At 35.9% G+C, this 19,343-nt stretch overlaps 1 protein-coding gene across 5 annotated transcripts in view; it reads right to left on the bottom strand.

The window, feature by feature from the left end:
* Positions 1-19,343, bottom strand: part of LOC105227625 (neural cell adhesion molecule 1) — a 291,474-nt gene that overhangs the window by 75,763 nt on the left and 196,368 nt on the right. For all 5 annotated transcript variants that reach the window (XM_049448693.1, XM_049448692.1, XM_049448694.1 and 2 more), the window contains exon 10: positions 2,551-2,689. In XM_049448693.1, coding sequence (XP_049304650.1) covers positions 2,551-2,689 — 139 coding nt within the window. The remainder of the gene's footprint in view (positions 1-2,550; positions 2,690-19,343) is intronic.

The raw sequence follows: 19,343 nt of genomic DNA, 5'->3' as shown, positions 1-19,343 counted from the left end.
GTAAAAACAATGGGGAGACGACGAAACGCATAAAAGCCCAATACACCATATGCCATACGCCATATAGACGCTATTCAATGCAAATATGCTGCTACGTAAGTATATATTATATTGTTATTGCTGTTGGTGAATAATGTTGCGGGAATAAAGCTGTCGGCAGTCAAATCGAGTCGAAAGTGCGTTCGCGTAGGGAGATCAAATGTTGTCAGCGGGCCAAATCCCAGTTATCCATATACAAGCAAGCGCACATGCCACGCCATGCCATGTTATGTTACTGTGTTTGTATATGTTTGTCAAAGGGAGTAAAGATTGGAAACACGCTGGTTGTATTTTTTGTTTTTAAAAATAAGTAGATATAAAGAAATAAATTAGTGACTGCTTGGCCATATATTCAACTTTTGAGCCAGGTTTCATATTTGCGTTTCGATTGATTTCAAGTTTCCAAGAAAATTTGATGAAAACGGTAAAAGTCCGTGAGAATCCTAACGCATTGAAAGCATGTAATTCCATGAAATAATCTGCTGCGGGTTTGCTCGAAAACGAAATTCCGAGCAATAAATAAGAAAAGTCTTTCTACAGAGCTGGAATCTCTTTGAGCAACATAGAGACGAGGATAAAAGTCACATATAAAATCGTCAGTTTCTGCGAACCGACTACTACTTGTACTACTTTTGTTAAATAAAGGAGTTAACTCACTCTGTAAAGGTAATTATTTTTCCATTCTCAGATACAATTATTAAGTTTTTGTAGTCAGAGAAGATCGGTTAGGTTTTAAAAGAGGTAGCTATACCCGAAATCTTAACCACCATTCCGAACCTCATCAAAAAATAAACATTTTCAATAAATATCGCCTATAAGTAGGCTATAAAAAAATTTTAAATGTGTTTTTTCTATAAAACAAGTTCTCATGAGGTTCATTAGCCCTTAATAGGCGGCTTCAACATACTAAAACATTCTACTTGTTAGTTCTGAAATGAAAATTGTTACTGTCACTGTTAGCAATTACATAGAAGATTCCCAGAACTCCTACAAAAATTTGTCATAAGTCTTAGGAATCACAACAGATCGCTGTTATAAGCTGTCCAAGTGAGATCCCTGTTTTAGCATCGGCAATTTCACCTAACCTCTTCGAGCACAACGTGGAAGAGTCGGAATCTGATCAAATCATAGCAATCTAGGAAAGGTTTTTCTAATATCAAAACATGCCCCAAAAATCGGAAAAAATAACGGTTGAAACTATACCAACGCATAAAAGATGTTCGGTCTAGATTTCATATTGGAGAGCTACTAATCTTTCTATGCTAGATGATAATCATAAGAAAGTGCATACCAGTCGCATAAGCCACTCTTCGCTGCTAATTGTTCCTAAGTAGAGAATTAATACCCCAAACGACAACAAAAAAACATATCTGTGGCTTATATTATATCGATTGCCTCAAAAAAAGTATCGAAACTTAGCAAACCAATAAATTATCTTTCCGAGCCTATATTTTTAACTTGAGTGACCTTTGCAGTAAATCTGTGCAGTTGTGGCAGCTGGGTATCGTTTATGCCCTGCGAATTGTGGCACAACAAATCTGCATATCAATGTTTCTGTCAAAACGTGAAATTTCCATTTGAATTGATAAACTGAGATTCAGCAGCGCCACCATTTCCACACCGCTGCCACATCTTTTATTCCTAACGAAACATTGCTTTTGCTTGCTTTAGCATCTTCAGCCGCAGCCAATGTACACGGCTCAGTGTGTGCGTGAGTGTGTGCAGTTTGTTTTTGTAACTTTTGCATAAATTTCAAAGCGGATCGAAGAACTTCGCATTTCATTGCGGCTTAACATAAAGTGCGACGGCTAAAACGAAGCTGGATGGCTGGCTGGGTGGAGCCACAAGGAGGTTAAGCATCGCTGAAAGGCAAGCAAAAGAAATGCGTATGTATTGGGAGCTTGAATGGATTTGCGGCCTAATCTGAAATTGATACGCTTCGAAGGCGACTCTACGGCGAAATTTGTAAAGGATTTGAGATTTTTTTTGTTTGCTTTGTCGTTTAGTTTTATCGGAAATTGTGAATAAAATCAATTGAATGCTTAAGTAAATTTTAAGTATCTCCAGTAGGCTTACATACCACCGTACATATTTCGATGGTTAAATTGGAGCGCAGAATATTTGTTGCAGTTTAAGTTAGTGTTTTTATAGATGGAAACTTCACCTAGTTCTTTTAATATTGGTTTAAAGCATTTAAAGTTTGACGTTAATTCTTTCAACAGCGCTAAGGCCCATATTTTATATTTTGGAATATAGAAGTAGTGAACTGGATGGGAAAATAATATTTTTTTCTTGTTTTAAAGTGGTTTCCCTGAACTTAAATCCTTGAATTACATATTCTGATAGTGACTTGTGATAAGTATAATGGGTGATCCTAGCAGAGGTCCAAAATAAATATTCAAAAAGCTGTAACTGCAGAAACTGATTTTTAAATACTGAACCATCATAAGATAATAAAAAATATTTATTTTTTTTAATACTATATATTTGTATCTATATATCTGTACTCACATTGCACTTTCAGCGTCAAGCTGGAGCTACGCGTCTCTCCTTCCGTATTGGCCGCGCCGCAAGCGTAAGCTCCAGCACTCTCGCGCGCCAACTGAGTCAGATGCAGTATCTCGGTGCTCTCGCCGGACATACGCATGCCCTGTAATGGGAAAGAAAGTGAAATGTTGAAATATTGATGTACAACGAACCGTTATAATCAAACGAAATCGATAATGTGAAGTTTAAAAAGCAAATGAAATCAACAACAAAAAAAATTCACACTGACAAAGAAGAAAGTTTAAAATATGGCTACCTACAATAATCATTTTACCGCAAATGAAACGCGGATTCGCGCACAATTTCCTTCAATTACGGTAAATTTTTTATGAATGTAGGTATGTATTGGCACAATCAGCGAGAAAATTGCCGACAAACGTTTTTCTTTTATTTAACCCACAAAGCGGCAAGAAAAGCGCTTAAAAAAGCAGTGAAATCGCGGGGAGAGCGTAGGGAGGTGGGGTCACAAATTTGGGCCTCATTAAACATGAAAGCCGCCAATCGGACGACTGTGTAACCGCAAAGCCTTATTGGCAATACTTCCGCCGATTCGTCCGGCGATAAAAACGCCTAAAGGCTCCACTGTCTCCTTTCGACCGGGAGGCCGTCTTTCATATAATTTCCTACTCAATTAAGCTTCATCCGACTTAAGTTCTTTTTCTGGCGCTTTCAATAAAAAAATTGACCAACTTTATTGAATAATTCCTTTATCATATTTATTTTTATTTTTTCTGCTTTGTCGTATTTTTATTTTTCCGTATTTTTTCTCCTTGTCATCAAAAGCTTGGCGCTCTCACGCCACTCAGCATGTTGCCATAGTTTTTACAAGCATTGCTCGCATTTATCTACATTCGTTTGCGCAAACACTCGTCCCGGGCTTTTGTCGATTGCCGCGTGACAATAGGTGCACGACAACACGTGTTTCGTATAAATTTTTAATGAAAATTTTAATATACTTTACGGCATAATATTTATTAAATGTCGCATCAAATGCGAATTGACAGCGAAACGAAGTCGGGGTTGTCACTTTTTTATGACTTGACATTTTTGCTATGCGGTTGACTTTCTTAGTTTGAGTGCGTATTTTTGTTGGTAGCTGGTTTTCAAGTTTTCTTTTTCGTGGTTTATTAATTCCATATTAATTGGCAATTAAATATAGTAAAAGTCTCTAGCAGTACTCAAATGCTGACTGAATGTACCCCAAAAATGTTTCTCACGAATACCTTTACTTTGTTATCTTTATACACTGAACAGGGTATATTAAGTTTGTCACGAACACCCAGAAGGAAGCGTCGGAGACCCTATAAAGTATATAGCTGCCATACAAGCCGAACGATCGAAATCAAGGGCTTGTATGGAAGACTTTCGCATTTGACGTGGTATCTTCACGAAATTTGATATGGATTACTGCTTAAGACAATAATATAATCTCCCAAAAAATTGTTCAGATCGGATTACTATAGCATATAGCTTCCTTCCATATAAACTGAACACATAGTTACTAAAAGAAATGCACCTGTGAAGCGTATACGATATTGGCTTCGGTGCAGCCGAAGTTAACGTTTTTTCTTGTTTTCTGAGTAAAACTATTATATTGTATATTATATAAATTAACACCAAGACGATGAATAGAGAATATGCTAAGTTAAGGAATAAAAATAATTATTCACTTCAAAGCGAGCGGAGGACACAGTGCTGATGAAGTGAACAACTGAGAGTGAAAAAGAAATTCCGTATAAGCAAGATTAATATACATAACCTATCTAAAGATCAATCAGTTTCTTTTCAATAGATCATTTATATGTTAAAAAATAATGCTTGTCATCCTCATATGGCATATTTCTACTATGGTAGGTGCGTTCGATCTATAGACATGAGGAAGTGTTTTACGGTTAAGTGTATTCTGAGGAAAGTATTGAATCTAAATAATCCACCACAAATATTTAGTAAAAAGCCCAGTCAGTGTTGACGGTGAGGAAAGTTTTGCTATGAACTCGGTGAGTCCTTTACTACGAGCTGTTCTCCTACTGTGCTGACGGTATCTGTACCTCGGAAGGAAGCAATCATTCAGAAGCGACAAGGTTTGGCTAATAAGAGAGAAATTTATTTCCATCAGGCCGCAAACATTGAAAATGACTTGCCAGCATCTTCGAGAGCTTAAAAAAGAGGTTCTCATGTATCCATTTTATAGTCCTTACCTGACGCCAAGTGCTCATTTCACAGTGTGACCTGTGACTAGGTCGACCGGTCCTGTCCTGCAGTCTTTTCGATTCTGTATTAGTAAAAATCGTGTGTGTTTTTATTCCGTCCGCTTGCACATAATATTAACAAGCGAGGAATGCACTGCGACCCTAGGTCTAGGTCCAGTAAGGCATCGCATCTCACCCTGATCTATATGTCGGCGATTTCGGAAATTTCGCACCGCATTGTTTTTAACGATTTGCGTACGTTGACAATCTCATCTTCTTCGTTTACTAGAACGCGATTGTAGCATGGAACCCAGTATATGTACAGTGGATTGCCGGCAACCACTACATCTGCTCCCTATCGAGCACATTCAAAGGTTCGTTTGGAAAATTCACCAGGAGCCGCTAATCTTGCAGTTGATTTCGCTACCGACGGTTCCTTGTATGATATTTTACTGGCAGCGGTCCACTACCCAAAGCACCGTAAGTAAAATTGACTTGACTACCGTTATATAACAGCAATGCAGAAGAACAGGCGATAGAAGTCATTCCTGATTTTTTCACCCTCTCCTCCATATTGAGTTTCCACATTAGCTTGCTGTCCTTAATTACTCCCAGATACTTGGTGTGATCCTTTCTAGCTAACTCTACGCCTGGTTTGCATGACGGGATTTTGTATCTCTTTGTAAAGAGTACCATATCCATCTTACTGACATTTATCTCTAAGTCAGCCGATATGCCCATTGGTGTATGGCCTTTAGATTTTTTATTCAACACGCTACTGATTGCATCTCGGAACTTGCTGGTCAATGGTACAGCTAAATCGTTTGGATAGGCTATCAGTTTGAGTACTTCTCTTTCAAATTTTCTCAGAAACATATTAACTAGAAATGACCACAGGAGAGGCGACATCGTAGGCAGTGAGTGAGCGCTAGTCTGAGCAATCGGGCATCATTCCATTCTGCGTTAATCTTTCTGCAACATACTCTATCTCTCTCTTTCTTACTCTACGGGCTTTATCCGGTATGCTTCCAGACTATTACCGATAGTTGGAGTTTTTCTTTGTGCGAGAGTATTTTCTCTGTGCAAATTTACATGATCTCTAAATCATGCGATTACAGCTGGAGCTTTTATAATTTGCTCTGATTGCCATTCTCGTTACAGAAATTAGAATTATTTAACTTTTAAATTGGATTTTTAATAAGAAACACAAAACTTACACATTTCAGGCTAATATCAACGGTATTACATAATAATACTTCATTTTTCGCTGTACTTTCAAAGCATTTATTTGTATTTCCTAAGCACTCTGAGCGCTTCATAAAAATAAAAAGTGCTTAAGTCACATTTTAATTACTTTTATTACATTATGACACTTTAGCCGCATACAGTAACACTGAGAGCCAAACAATACACTCTGTACAATGATGGGAACTTACAACACGTGCCGTTATAAACACACACACATCTGTACAATTTCCCGAAATTACTAAATAAACAGGCGATGTCTTTATTTGTGTAAAATTTAAGCCGGTGTGCTGCTAAGGATTAGCTAACTCAGTGACACCGTGCGCGTGCGACATAAAAATATGCACACCTGTGTGTGGGTGTGTGTGTGTGTGCGTACAACTTCGTGTAGCACGTTAATTGAAGGTTGGCTTTGACTTTCACGGAAATTATCATAAGAACGGCAGAGCAACTTGGATTTGCAGCTAATGAATGCAGATGCTGTTGCCGCAAAAATTATTGTACCGTTAATGCGCAAGCCAAGGTGCCGAAAGAACACAGAATACAACGGCACACTAAAAGCCGTGTAAAGGAATGATGCTTGTTGGTGTGTCGGTGTGTGTGCGGCAGTTGTAAGTTTGCTTAATTAAAGTCAAATGCAGTGGTGCGAGCCGAGCAGTCAAAAACCGAACGCTAATGAATATGAAATTAACAGTTATGGCAGGCAAGGCGCCGTCGCTAAGCTTTTTAGCTGTCGCAAAAACATTGTTGTTGCTTGGTGGTTAAGCTTTACAAATGCTTTTGGACAATCAGTGATGCAGATTGTGAGGTTAGAAGTTGTGGGTGAGCAGGCAGGCGGGTATATATGTATGCAATAAAATATTTGTAAGTATATACAAGTGTGTGTGTGTATGTATTGCTGGCGCTGAGTTCGAACGCCGCTGACTTCGGTACATAAACGCCCGTTAGGCGACCATTTAGCTGTGAGCAAAGCAATTTGTAATTGTAAGAAGCAAAAATATGACAACTGTCACAAACACACATCCCAACAACACATACATATATTCTAAGAAAGCAGCAGCATCCATTCTTAGCGCACTCCTCCGCAAGCACCTTTGTCACTTCACCATGAATGCGCGCTTTGTCTTCGGCTCCGGCCGAAAACATGCAAACACGCCCCAACAATTTCAATTATATTTATTAATGTCGTTTTTCATTAGGGAAACATTTTCGTTAACCAAATGACAAAATGAAAAGAGGAATGCGCGCACAGAAAATGGAAAATGAAATAAAAATTACAAATAAAAATGAAAATGAAAATAAAAATGCGCATAAGAAAATCATACTTGAAATGAGAATGAAAATGAAAATGTCTTGTCAACATTTCGCGAGCTACTCCTGATGCTAGTTATGCTTATATTTATCATTGTTGTTGTTGCTGCTGGAATTTAGCATTTGTTGCAAGAACGCCTATTCTGCGCTGACAATTTTTTGGGCGGCGCAGAGCACCCGCGCAATTTAAAATGAACACACGCACATTTATATGTACATACACACATACATAGTCACATATAAACGCACAATCACTCTGCGCGCCCTGTGACCCGCAGTCGCTCCATATGCACGCTTCGATTAAGCCGCGCTGGGCTTTCGCCGCTGCGTTGGCCTTCGTCGTTGCTGCTTCCGCTGCTAAGCAGCGACCAACCGTTACTTTCGCTTCACTTCATGCGCCACTCAACAACAGTTTTGCGTTTTGTCATTACTTTCCATTTTCCGACAACGCGAAATGAATTTAATTTTCTCATTTGCGAAGCTAGAAAAGCAAACAAGACGCCGCATACAAACATACAGAAGCGCTTGCACATACAAAGACAAGCGCTTACATGCAAAGAGAAGCTCAAACATGCAAAAACATGTACACACGCTCACATGCAACTACATTCCCCCACATGTCAGCCAGCATTATTTTTTTTGAGGCGCGCAAAGAAAAAGGTTGAAAAAATCGCACATATAAAATTACTCATACGCCAAGGTGTCCCATTGTAGCGTTTGCTACCGTGCGCATCTCCTTCAGTGTCACTGGTGGTGGTGGTGGTGGAAGGCAAGAAAAAAAAAGTTGTTTCACATCTTCAATCTCTTGTTTGAATAACAAAAATGCTGATTGCATGTGATTTTAATGTTAAATGGTTAATTTGGGTAAATAGCGGTTTTAATGTTACCTCGGAGAACGCGCAGCAGCTGAGTTAGCGACATAAAACTTACGTGTTGTTGCATATGGTGGCTCGGCGCGACACACGCGCCCGTAAAGATGAAATGTTTTCCGCGCATTCTTGTTGAAAGCATATGCTAGTTGAGCGCTGTTGTAGGAGATGTGCCCAACTCGCATATTAATCTTTCTGTTTCCCCCCAACCATTAGTAGCAGGCCATAACAACACTAATTTTAATGTCTTTTATTACATATTTTTTAGGGGGTAGGCAGACATTTGTAATTTTAAGTATATGTATAGGAATATGTAATGCCGATTATATTTTTTCAAGTGATAATAAATCCTAAATTTCATATGCATAAAGGGGACTTAGAAAGTTTAATTAAGAAAAAAATATTTTATGTTTATTTGTTTTACTTTTTTTCGATTCTAATGTAGGAAACAATTTTGCAAAGTTGAATAAGGCTAATGTAATTTGCCTAAACTTCCACTCATATGTTAAAAATGGAGCAAATTTAACTATACCTTACAGATGCATTTTTTCCACGAAAATAATCACAAATATCAATAGGTCCTAACTTGACATTTGTCTGTGAAGATTTGAGCCAATTCGTAGTGAGCATTCGTAGAACACAACCAGGTTCATATCGTATACAAAAAAAGTAGTCAGCACAACTATCTCACTTGGTTAATTTTATCTTATTAGCTACCTAGCAACAAGTGAAGCCGATCTGAACTTGTCGAACCTTCTTTTTGGGACCCATTTATTTATGTATTTTCATAAAAGACCATAGGTTGAATAGAAGCGGGTAATCAGTGACTTGTATGAATATTTGTAGGTTAACTTGCAGAATGTGGTAGTAATATTATATATTTAATAAGAAAAGAATCAAAAGCACGATACGACTTTTTAAAAACAGATCCTCTATAGACGCACTAAGAGAAGTCGTCGATATTGTGAAATGGGAAGTAAGTGGCATACGATGAAATGTGGTACAAACAAATATTGCACTCTTATTACCTTAGATGGGAAGAATGTGTCCGACTCCGCAAAATTGGCAAAAATAACCAAAGCTTTATACGAAATAAAGCCTCCAGTATCTCGTAAATATTATAATGAGCTAACTTGAAAATAGGAGATTGTTTTTTGAGAGCACTCAGAGCTACATCATCTCGAGTGGAGTACCACAAGGCTCGGTCTGAGACCCTCTACTATGGAACTTGACACGTTAGTGGGGTTCTAACAATATATCAACCTAAATATGTGAAAACAAACGCGTATGCGGATGACTTCGTAATAAGTGCTTTCCGAACGATAACAAGCGATGCTGCTAAAGTACTAGCAAACATGCTGACTATTGACATAAAGAGAGAAGAATTTTCACGCCTAAAGAAAAAACGTTAACTTCGGCTACTCTGAAGCTAATATGTAATATATCCTTCACAGGTGCATTTCTTTTAGTAACTATGTGCCAAGTTTGTATGGAAGCTATATGCTATAGTAATACGATCTGAACAATTTTTTTGGAGATTATGTTATTTCTATAAACAATAACTCATACCAAATTTCGTGAAGATATATCGTTAAATGAGGAAGTTTCCCATGCAAGCATTTGATTCCGATCGTTCAGTTTGTATGGCAGCTATATGTTATAGTGGTCCGATATCGGCAGTTCCGACAAATGAGCAGCTTCTTGTAGAGAAAATGACGTTAGCAAAATTTCAAAAGGATATCTTAAAAACTGAGGGACTAGTTCGTATATATACAGGCAGACAGATGGCTAAATTGATTCAGTAGAACATACTGATCATTTATATATATACTTTATAGGGTCTCCGACGCTTCCTTGTGTGTGTTACAGACTTCGTGACAAACTTAATATCCCATGTTCAGGGTATAAAAACCAGAAAGAGCCTAGAGCCTTACAATATGGTAGCAGCGGTGGAAAACCTCATTCAAAGTGTAATGAGCCCACTTTCTGATCCCGACATTCATTCGTGGATAGAGAGATGACATATGAACTTGAATTTCCATCTAATCTAAATACTGAGCGTCCATTTTTAAAACGGGAATACTGAAGAAATAAGTGTTCAGAGTCTTATATGCGCTCTATACTCGTCGGATAATACGGACTATGGTCATACCCGACGTGTACATTCATTCCATTAAGTAATACTTAATCCAGTTCCATGAGAGAGGCATGAGTTGAGATTAGGTTAGATTTAGCGCATTAAAGTTTCTCACTGCGACTATCGATGCTTCCCCCTGCTAAAAAAGCACCAGTGAAATACACCTCTTAGAATATTTCCAAGAAGTAAATTTGATTTAAAACTCAACTATATGAACAATGATTGCATTCGATTGGACCCGTACGGTTTTGGGTGGTATACAACAGATGTTATGGTAGCTATGCTAAATGTATATGTATTGTGCAGGAAAAGGTATAAAATTACTTATACTCTATAAGCATAAAGAGTACTCTTGTAAAAGCACATTTTGGGAGGTGTGAATCGAAGAAATAACTCGTATAAAGGGAATAGGAAAAAGTTATATAACTTTAGTCAACTAGCAGCGTACTCCTTTATATCGAACTAAGACTTGCGTAACTTTTTTGTTGTTGGCAAGTGTTTGATAAGAGACTAGACCTCAAACAAAACGTAGGCTTCTTGCGCTAATATGAAATACTGCCAACCTAAATATTAAAAATTAAATATTTATGGTAGTTTACTAAATCGAAAAAAGCCGAAAACTGTTTAAAAGATATTAAAGGCTAACCTAAACCACTAAGGCTGCAACAACAAAATTCGCCTGAGCAAATACTATAAGAACTCCTACCGACAGTGAGAAAATGAATGAAATCTGATGATAACCCCGCCCACCCCTCATATAACGGTACTTTTAATGACCGGTAAAAGCGCAATAATTTAATAAGTACGCCCGAGATGTTTTAGAGGACTTTAAAAGAGGCGGGTTTAAAGTTGAAGCAGGAATTTGGCACCGCCTTCCTCTAGGTGAAATCACATATCTCGGGGCTTGCTCGATCGATTTCAACCAGATACGGAATACAAAATTTGTCTGGTTTAATATGTTCCAGTGTAAAAATGAGTGAAATCGGGAACCCCCGCCTACCTCCCATTTAACACAATTTTCAATTTCGTTTGATTCTTCCACTTTCCAGCATATACATTTATATATCAAGAAGCAATTAATATAACAAGATAAAACTTGGCACGAATAGCAAAGGCGCTAGGTTAGTTATGCCACCTTATGACCGAAATCAGGGATGTTTCGTTAAAGAAAAAACGTTTCTAAAAAGCATATTTAAGCCTTTAAGCTCTAGCTATAGCGCTAGTCGAGTAGCACATTTTTCAACTCTCTAGTTTTTGTGAGAGAATTTTGTGAAGAAATAAGTAATAATAAATGATTTATACATACATCTACGCATATGCAAATGTTTGCAGTACTTATTCGCAAATAACTCTTTGTTTCAATCAGCCCACCCACCAGTGCAGACATTTGAAATTCCATTAATTTTAATATTGACTCGAAATAAAACAAAAATCCATTTAACTTCACTAGGAACTCAGCTGCTTTTCATTGGAACTTGCTGCCTTGCTAGTTGCTTATTCATGGCAAATAAGTAACCGCACTCTTATGTATGTTGCAAAATTCGCACACCTACATATATGTATATGTATATATACATATAAATTCCCTCATATGCATGTGTAGGTGTGTGAGTGAGCATACAAAAAATGACCTTTTTCCCGTGGCAAATAAATGCTCAAACCTTTGTTCGGTCGCAAGCGCATTTGTTACATACATATATGGCTATTTTCTTATACACGCACACATATGTAGATATGTCGTAGGAAACACGTTTGTGCAATAAAGTCTCCGACTGTAAAAGACACGCACAGTCAATAAGTCAAACATAACAACAACAACAAGCGCTATATATGCACATCAAAAGGAGCAGCAACAGCAATGGCAATGACAATAACAACAACAGGAATCGCATGTGAAATTTACGCACCAGCAGCAGCAACAACAATAACAGCAACAACAAAAGTAATCAATGACTGCAAGCGTCCGAAATTTATTACTTTTCAATGTCACGTTCATCATCACGTTTCACCCATAATCACATAGGATTTTCCACCATTATATGTGCGTATCCTTAAGGATCCCATTTATTACACACCCGATATCCCAGCGACTTTGCACTTCACAACACATTTTATGCGAGCTTAAAAAAGTGAAATGGTCGGAAAAAATGAGGCGAAAGTCCTCGCTTCGAGTGCTGAAGCTAAGAATTTATGTCAATGAATTTATATGTGTGTGCGTGAGTGGTATATTGGATTGCGGCATGGAAATTTGCCTTTCAGAGGCATACTGGAATCGAAAATCGAGGATTCTTGTAAGAATTGGGAAAATCTTCGTGATCTTTTACTTTCACCTGTTTTAGGATTGTTTTTGTTTATAATTTCATTAAACCACAAATAGTACTTGCTTAAGCACTCTTCCAACCATTTTCTAAAAAAGTGAGGTTAAATCATGCTTTCGAATTAATTTGGTTAGAACAGTCCTCCGATATGAATAAAAAATATTGTGATCGGTCGACTTAATCGATAACTTGAGTTTCCTTGTTTCGAAAACATTTTTCGGAAGCTAAAAGCGAAAAGTTTCAATCTCAGAAGTTCTTTCATTATTGAAAATTTTGATTTTTCGGTTCAAATGTGTATAAATTATTGTTATCGATTTTTCGTTTGTATTCATCGGTTTTTATGAAGTAATTTAAGCGCTGTTTTTTCTTAAAATATTTTTTGGAGCTCTGTATGTTTTTTACATATAAATAATTATCGATTATTCTTGGACTTCATTATATCTCAATTTCGATTTTTCGATATATTAAATTAATATCGATTATTTTCGAACCTCAATATGATGTGCTGATTTAAATTATTGAAATATTTGGATATGTCAGCAGAAGATTGGTGTAATTAAGTATATTCCCGAAAGCTTCTCTCGCCGTTTAATTTTTTATCTTTAAAAATAAATAATTTTTGAATTATTTTATAGTCGATAAAGATGTAAATTTTATTTTACTTTTTTTTAATAGTTAGAGAGTATATTATATTAGGTTTTAATTATATTTTAGTTATATATAAAGCATAATTATGCTTTTCACTAATATAATGAAATTTTTATCATTTCAAAATATCGATATTTTGTTATCGACATATGTATATTTACTAAGAAGTATTATTATTCGAGAAATGTGCTTGAATAAAAAATATGTATTATTATCAATTTTCAATGCAATCTAACATATTTTAATCGATATTTCGATATTAATTAATAGAGAAATATAATTAATCAATAAAAACTAATTTCGATTATTTTTGATTTTGAATGCTATGCCATATTTTTAATCGATATTCTGATATTTGTTGATAGAGAAATTAAGTAACTAAAAATAATGGATTATATTCGAATTTAAATATTATTGCTTATTGTAATCGATATTTCGATATTAATTGTTTAAGAAATATAATTAGTCAATAAGAAATTAATTCGATTATAGAGAAAAAACGATTATTTTCGATTTTAAATATTATCGCATATATTCAATCGATATTTCGATTTTTAATCTTCAACATAGCATATGAGATTATTTCTTAACATTTGCCGGAATAAAGAATATAAAATTTATTTTCGTTTTTCCAATTGTTGCGCATAGTAAATCATTTCCTACAGCGCGCACTTATACACACATATATAAAAATATGTACATATATCTATAAAATATATAAGTTATATGTATAGGTATTTGTAGTTATTTGCGTTGGCCGCCGCAAAGCAATATTTTGCCCAATTTTTCAATTATGATGCTGATCACTGCACTTCGGCCCAGTCATAATTCTCACGCGCCGCAGTCAAGAGGCTGGAGAGAGCACGCTGGTGCTTGGCATGAGAGCAAAACAAAGAAATATGACTTGACGAAAATGAAAGGAAATTCGTTGGACATTCACAAGCTTATGCGTGTGAAGCAAAGTCACACACAAAATATATACGAGTATTTATACTTTATATATAACTGAGCATGCACATACATATAACATATTATATATACATATATTATATAAGTGGAAGCAACAATTCATAATCAACGTTAGAGAAACAATTACGTACATGAGTGGCCAATAAAATAAAATGATTCATTGTTATGGCAGGCGAAGTGACTGCGGCGCGTGTGTGAGTTGAGATTTTATGCGCCTGTGATGGGTGAGTGGCAAGCGTATTATTCATTTAGGAGCGCATAGAAATGAGTGCCGGATGGTAAATATTTAATTGTGAGCTGCACATAAGTGAAGTTTAAATTATATTTGTGTTTGATGCATGTGTTAACGCATGTGTTTGTGTGCTAATTGTGTATGTGCAGCGCATAATAAATAATATTTACGGCTTGTGCGCCTTAATGTATGCAACGATTTTTTGTATTACCAAAAGATATGAATTATTTCGGATATAAATTACATCTACGCTTAATCGGTTGCACTTTTGTAGCACGTCGCAATGTTGCGACAGCCATTTTGAGTTGCACAAAATTCTAATTTCGTAAATATTAATGCTTTTTCTGAGACATTCATAAATCAAGAAATGTCTCGTAAGCAAAAGAATGGCATTCAATTAGTTTTATATCAACGCTAGTCACATACATACATACAATTTTAGGTGGAGGTTGCAATTATATGCATCTATGCGACAAAATTAGTGCGCAGTGCTGCATTTCTTGCTACTATAGTGCTGTCTCCATTGCAGTCAGACACACATTTCACGAAGTAGAGATGCCACAGTGCGCAGCATATATACATACACATAAATATATATTTTGCTTCCACGCCAATAGTTCGCCTATCGTCGCTGATTTTCGATCGAAATTCGCAGTGACATTCGAAGCGCAGACTTTCAATTCAGTTTCCTGCGAATATGTGTGTGTGTATGCGTGTGTCTGTGCGTAAGTTTCAATAACTGCGCGTGCTACGCTTTTGATTGCATTTGTATTCGCAGCAACCTATACCATTATTTTTTGTTGTTGTGCACGGCTGTTTTTATAATACTCAAATACGTTTTGTTGTTGTTGTTTTTTCTGTTATTGCTGGCAAGACTTGGTGTTTGTGCTGCTGCTTGTTTTCCACTTGCGCTTCAGCTTCTTCGTTTGCTCTTCCTATTTTTCTTTCAATTTAAATGTAAATGACTTGAAAGCAAATGAAAGAAATCCAGACGCGTCAAGAATTTAATTTCGTGCGCACTGAAGTGCATTCGCAACGGAATCAAGTTGCCGAAGTTATGGCCAAAGTCAATTGGGCTAGCATCTTGGCATACTACTATGGCGCAGACTGTTTGTATTGTTCGACAGAATTTTTGAAAAAGAAAAAATCTGAAGTCTATGGAAAATTGAAGTGATTTGGAAAAGTAATCGACAGATTAAGTAGTGGCGAGTGCGGTGAAGTAAGGAGATCTTATGGTACAATTTTCCTTATATGAGAGAGCAATTTTAAGAAGAGATTGGAAAGTGTGATCAAGAAACAGAAAGAGAAAAAGGGATACAGAGGTCGGCTCTTTTAAACTGGAAAAGTTCCTGATAAGCCAACGATGGCCTTAGATCTCAATTAAACGCTCTATCAAACAGAAGCTTTTCGCGCTCTCTACGATTTACTTTCAACTGTAATGAATCGTCGTACACGCTTTCCTTGAATTCTTATTTAAGGACACGAATCTGAGTTTCGAATGTTAGTGAAAAATGTGCATGATAGTGCAAACTTGAATATATGTTGGGTCCCTGAGCACGTCTCTCTCTGTCAGATCTTACTGCATCATATTTCTCGTACGAACTTGATTAGTTTTTAATCACTTCCTCAGGCTCTACTTCCCAGTTGAGCGATTTTTGTCGGACTTAATTAGGGAATTCAGTAATCTATTTCGATATTTAACTGAAAGACTCTGCAACTCAGGCTTGTATTAGTCTTGATATCAACTCTGGAGACTAGTGGTTCTTAACAAATTGTATTCTCTCTCCTATTTTCCATCTCCTCTCTCAGAACTCAACCCGGCATAAGTTTAAAGCGTCAAAGAAAAACCTAGAACTAAACTTATTGCAAACATATCGAGTGAGTTTTTATGAGCTTTTTGGCCATGATTTTTAAAAAGCTCCACTTAAATCGAATTTATATGAGCTTTTTAGAAATAAGCTTTGAAAAGTTCACTTGAAACCAAATTATTATGAGCTTTTTGGAGGTGATCTTTAAAAATTTCAATTCAAAAATCAATTTAAATCGAATTGATATCAGTCTTCACGAGCTTTTTGGAGGAGACTTATACAAAATTTCGATTTAATCGAATGTGTATGAGCTTTTTGGAGATGTTCTTTAAACACTTTGACTTTAATGAAATTGATATGAGCTTTAATGAGCTTTTAGGGAATGATCTTTGAGAAGTTAAATTTAAAACGAATTAATAAGAGCTTTTATAAGCTTTTAAAAAATGATCTTTGAAAAGTTTAATTCTAATCGCATTTATATAAGCTTTTTGGAGATAGTCTTCAAAAAGCTCGAGCTAAATCGAATTGCTATGATCCTTTTGAAGCTGAGCTTTAAATGGCTCCACATTTTCTACATAAACTAATTTGTATATAGCCACATTGAGCAAATATTATTATTTTGTTTATTAAAATATTCATAAACTAAATTTATTCTTTTTAGCCTCAAATTTTTCACCGCATTTCGCTTGCGCTTGCATAACTGTACAAAACTTCAATTGAAATCAATGAGACTGTCACCAATGCAACGAGATGTGCAAAGTAGAAGAAATAAAGAAGCGAAAATATTGCGAAAAAATAGCAAACAAAATTTTTAAGTATAAACTTATGTTCTTCTGCAAACTTTTGCATTTATTCTTGAGCAAATAAGTAAGTGTGTATGTGTGTGCTGATGCAAGTGTTTGCTTTTGGTGCTTTTTCACCAACTTTATTCCATTAAAAACGAGTGCTTTATTCTATTTTTTATAACAAGTATTATACATAGACGAATAACGCAGTGACGGACGATTATTGACGAATATTGGCATTTAAAAAGTTTGGCCCCACATTACAGAGCTCGCTAGTTTTTGTTGCGAAGCAAATATAATGCTAACAATTTCAAAAGAAGTCTGCAAGCTATATGTTTTAGTTTAAGAACAATTTTTTCTATTTAATTTCAGTTGTTTTCCGTACTTTTCAACGCCAATATTTTTCTGTAAATACAAAAACAATAATAAATACTTTCACGTATAATTTAACAAACACCGTTTTAACCCTTCCATGGCGGCACCAACAAATTTATAAGCCACTCTCTAGCAATAAAAGCTAATAAATGGGTCACAGCTGATGCCGACAGCACGATTTAATTTGTCTGTATCCCAAAAGTAGCGGCGCTTCGAGCCACAGGCGTGCGCCCAAGCTTCCATAAGCTTCATATATACGAGCACAGGTCTATGTGTATGTGTGTGCTATACTCAAAGTTGCGCACAAACAAGTGGCTGGCGAAAAATAATCCAAAATCGATCGCTGCAATTTTCACTTTTTAGGCGACAAACCCCTTCGTACAACAAAAACAATGTCCGAAATTCCGCAAGAAATGAATTGTTGAAAAAGTTTTCGAGCGCCAAATAGGAAGAAAGTTCGAAAAAAATGGGAAAATTGTGAAAATGTCTCGAAACATTTAAAGATATTAAAAAGTAGAAGCGCCTTTGGCATGTCGATGGCACAGCTGACAGTTTCACAAATTAGCTTTGGCCATAATTTCAATATGCCTGCGTTTTTGATTCCTTTTTATTGACCGTTAGTCAATGTGGCGGCTCTCTGTCGCGTTTCAAACGCGGCCAAGTCCATTGTTTGCCTGGCGGCAATCTTTGTTATGTGTGTCATAATTTTGTCGCATTGAAACTTAATAAATAAATTTCAATAATAAATCGCAAAAACAAATTCCTTTGTGTTGTTGTAAGGATTATGAAGTTTTAGTGGCCATGAACTGCTGAGCCTGATTGCGGAAATTGGCATTGTTTGCGGGTGATTCGGTCGAGACTGACACTCCCATAATTTATCGAAAAGAGCTTTCTGAGTCAGTGAAGGAAATTTCTCCGAAACGCCTGGACTGATAGATTTGAAATCTTCACACGATTCGTCTCAGTTACACATATTTGATAGATCTTGATAGAAAGAATAAGATTTGTGAATATTTTCAATTTCTCAAGCCAAACAGAAATGGATTTTTTTTCACAAAAAAAATATTTTGTAAAAATAAAACCTTCACTAATTAGCTAAACGCATCTAAGTATATGAATGATTATTTTTTTTGGTTTTCGTATTTGAGATATTTTAAGCAGAAAAATCTTCTCACCGCAAGAAACTTTTTTCAGAGGTACTCCAGTAGATCGGCTACGGGATCAAGAGAGTCCAAAATTTTTCAAAATGAATTCCGTATAATTAGAAAACATTAAATTCTGTGCATGCAAACTATTTTTATTTCTTTTTAAATAAAATGTTTATTCATAATAAAACAAGTTTTTTTTACTTGAAAGGGGATATAAACGGTTAAAGAGACAGCACTCAAGTCAAATACAAAGAAATTAATCTGCTATAAAACCAAAAATTCAAAATGTTCTTTTTCGTTTCGTCATCAGAATTACAGTTAGTTTCACACCGGCAACGCACATACGGGTCCCTTACAATATTAAATTTCGGTTCCGATTTCTTTAGGCAGTCCGTGTTTTCGTAAGTGACTAAGTAACTCCATTTAAATATCTGATTGATATAACTTAAATCTAACTGTAGGTTTAGTGTACGAGTATATTATTACTTCAGATATCATTCTTAGTCTTGACAAGGACGGCGCTTGTGATTAACACAATGGCGCCATATGTCGTCATTTTTACTACTTATAAAGGCAAAAAAAGTCGAATTTTCTCTTAAAACTATATTGTTTTATAAGCAATATATAAAATAGTTCAAAAAATACATACAAATAGGACATTTACAATTTTTCTTAAACAATAATATTATTTTATATATTCTAAACTAAAACTAATATTCCTCC

Source organism: Bactrocera dorsalis, chromosome 2 (assembly GCF_023373825.1).
Source record: "Bactrocera dorsalis isolate Fly_Bdor chromosome 2, ASM2337382v1, whole genome shotgun sequence".
Taxonomy (NCBI): domain Eukaryota; kingdom Metazoa; phylum Arthropoda; class Insecta; order Diptera; family Tephritidae; genus Bactrocera; species Bactrocera dorsalis.
The sequence above is the reverse complement of the archived record's forward strand: the minus strand, read 5'-3'. Positions and strand labels throughout refer to the sequence as shown.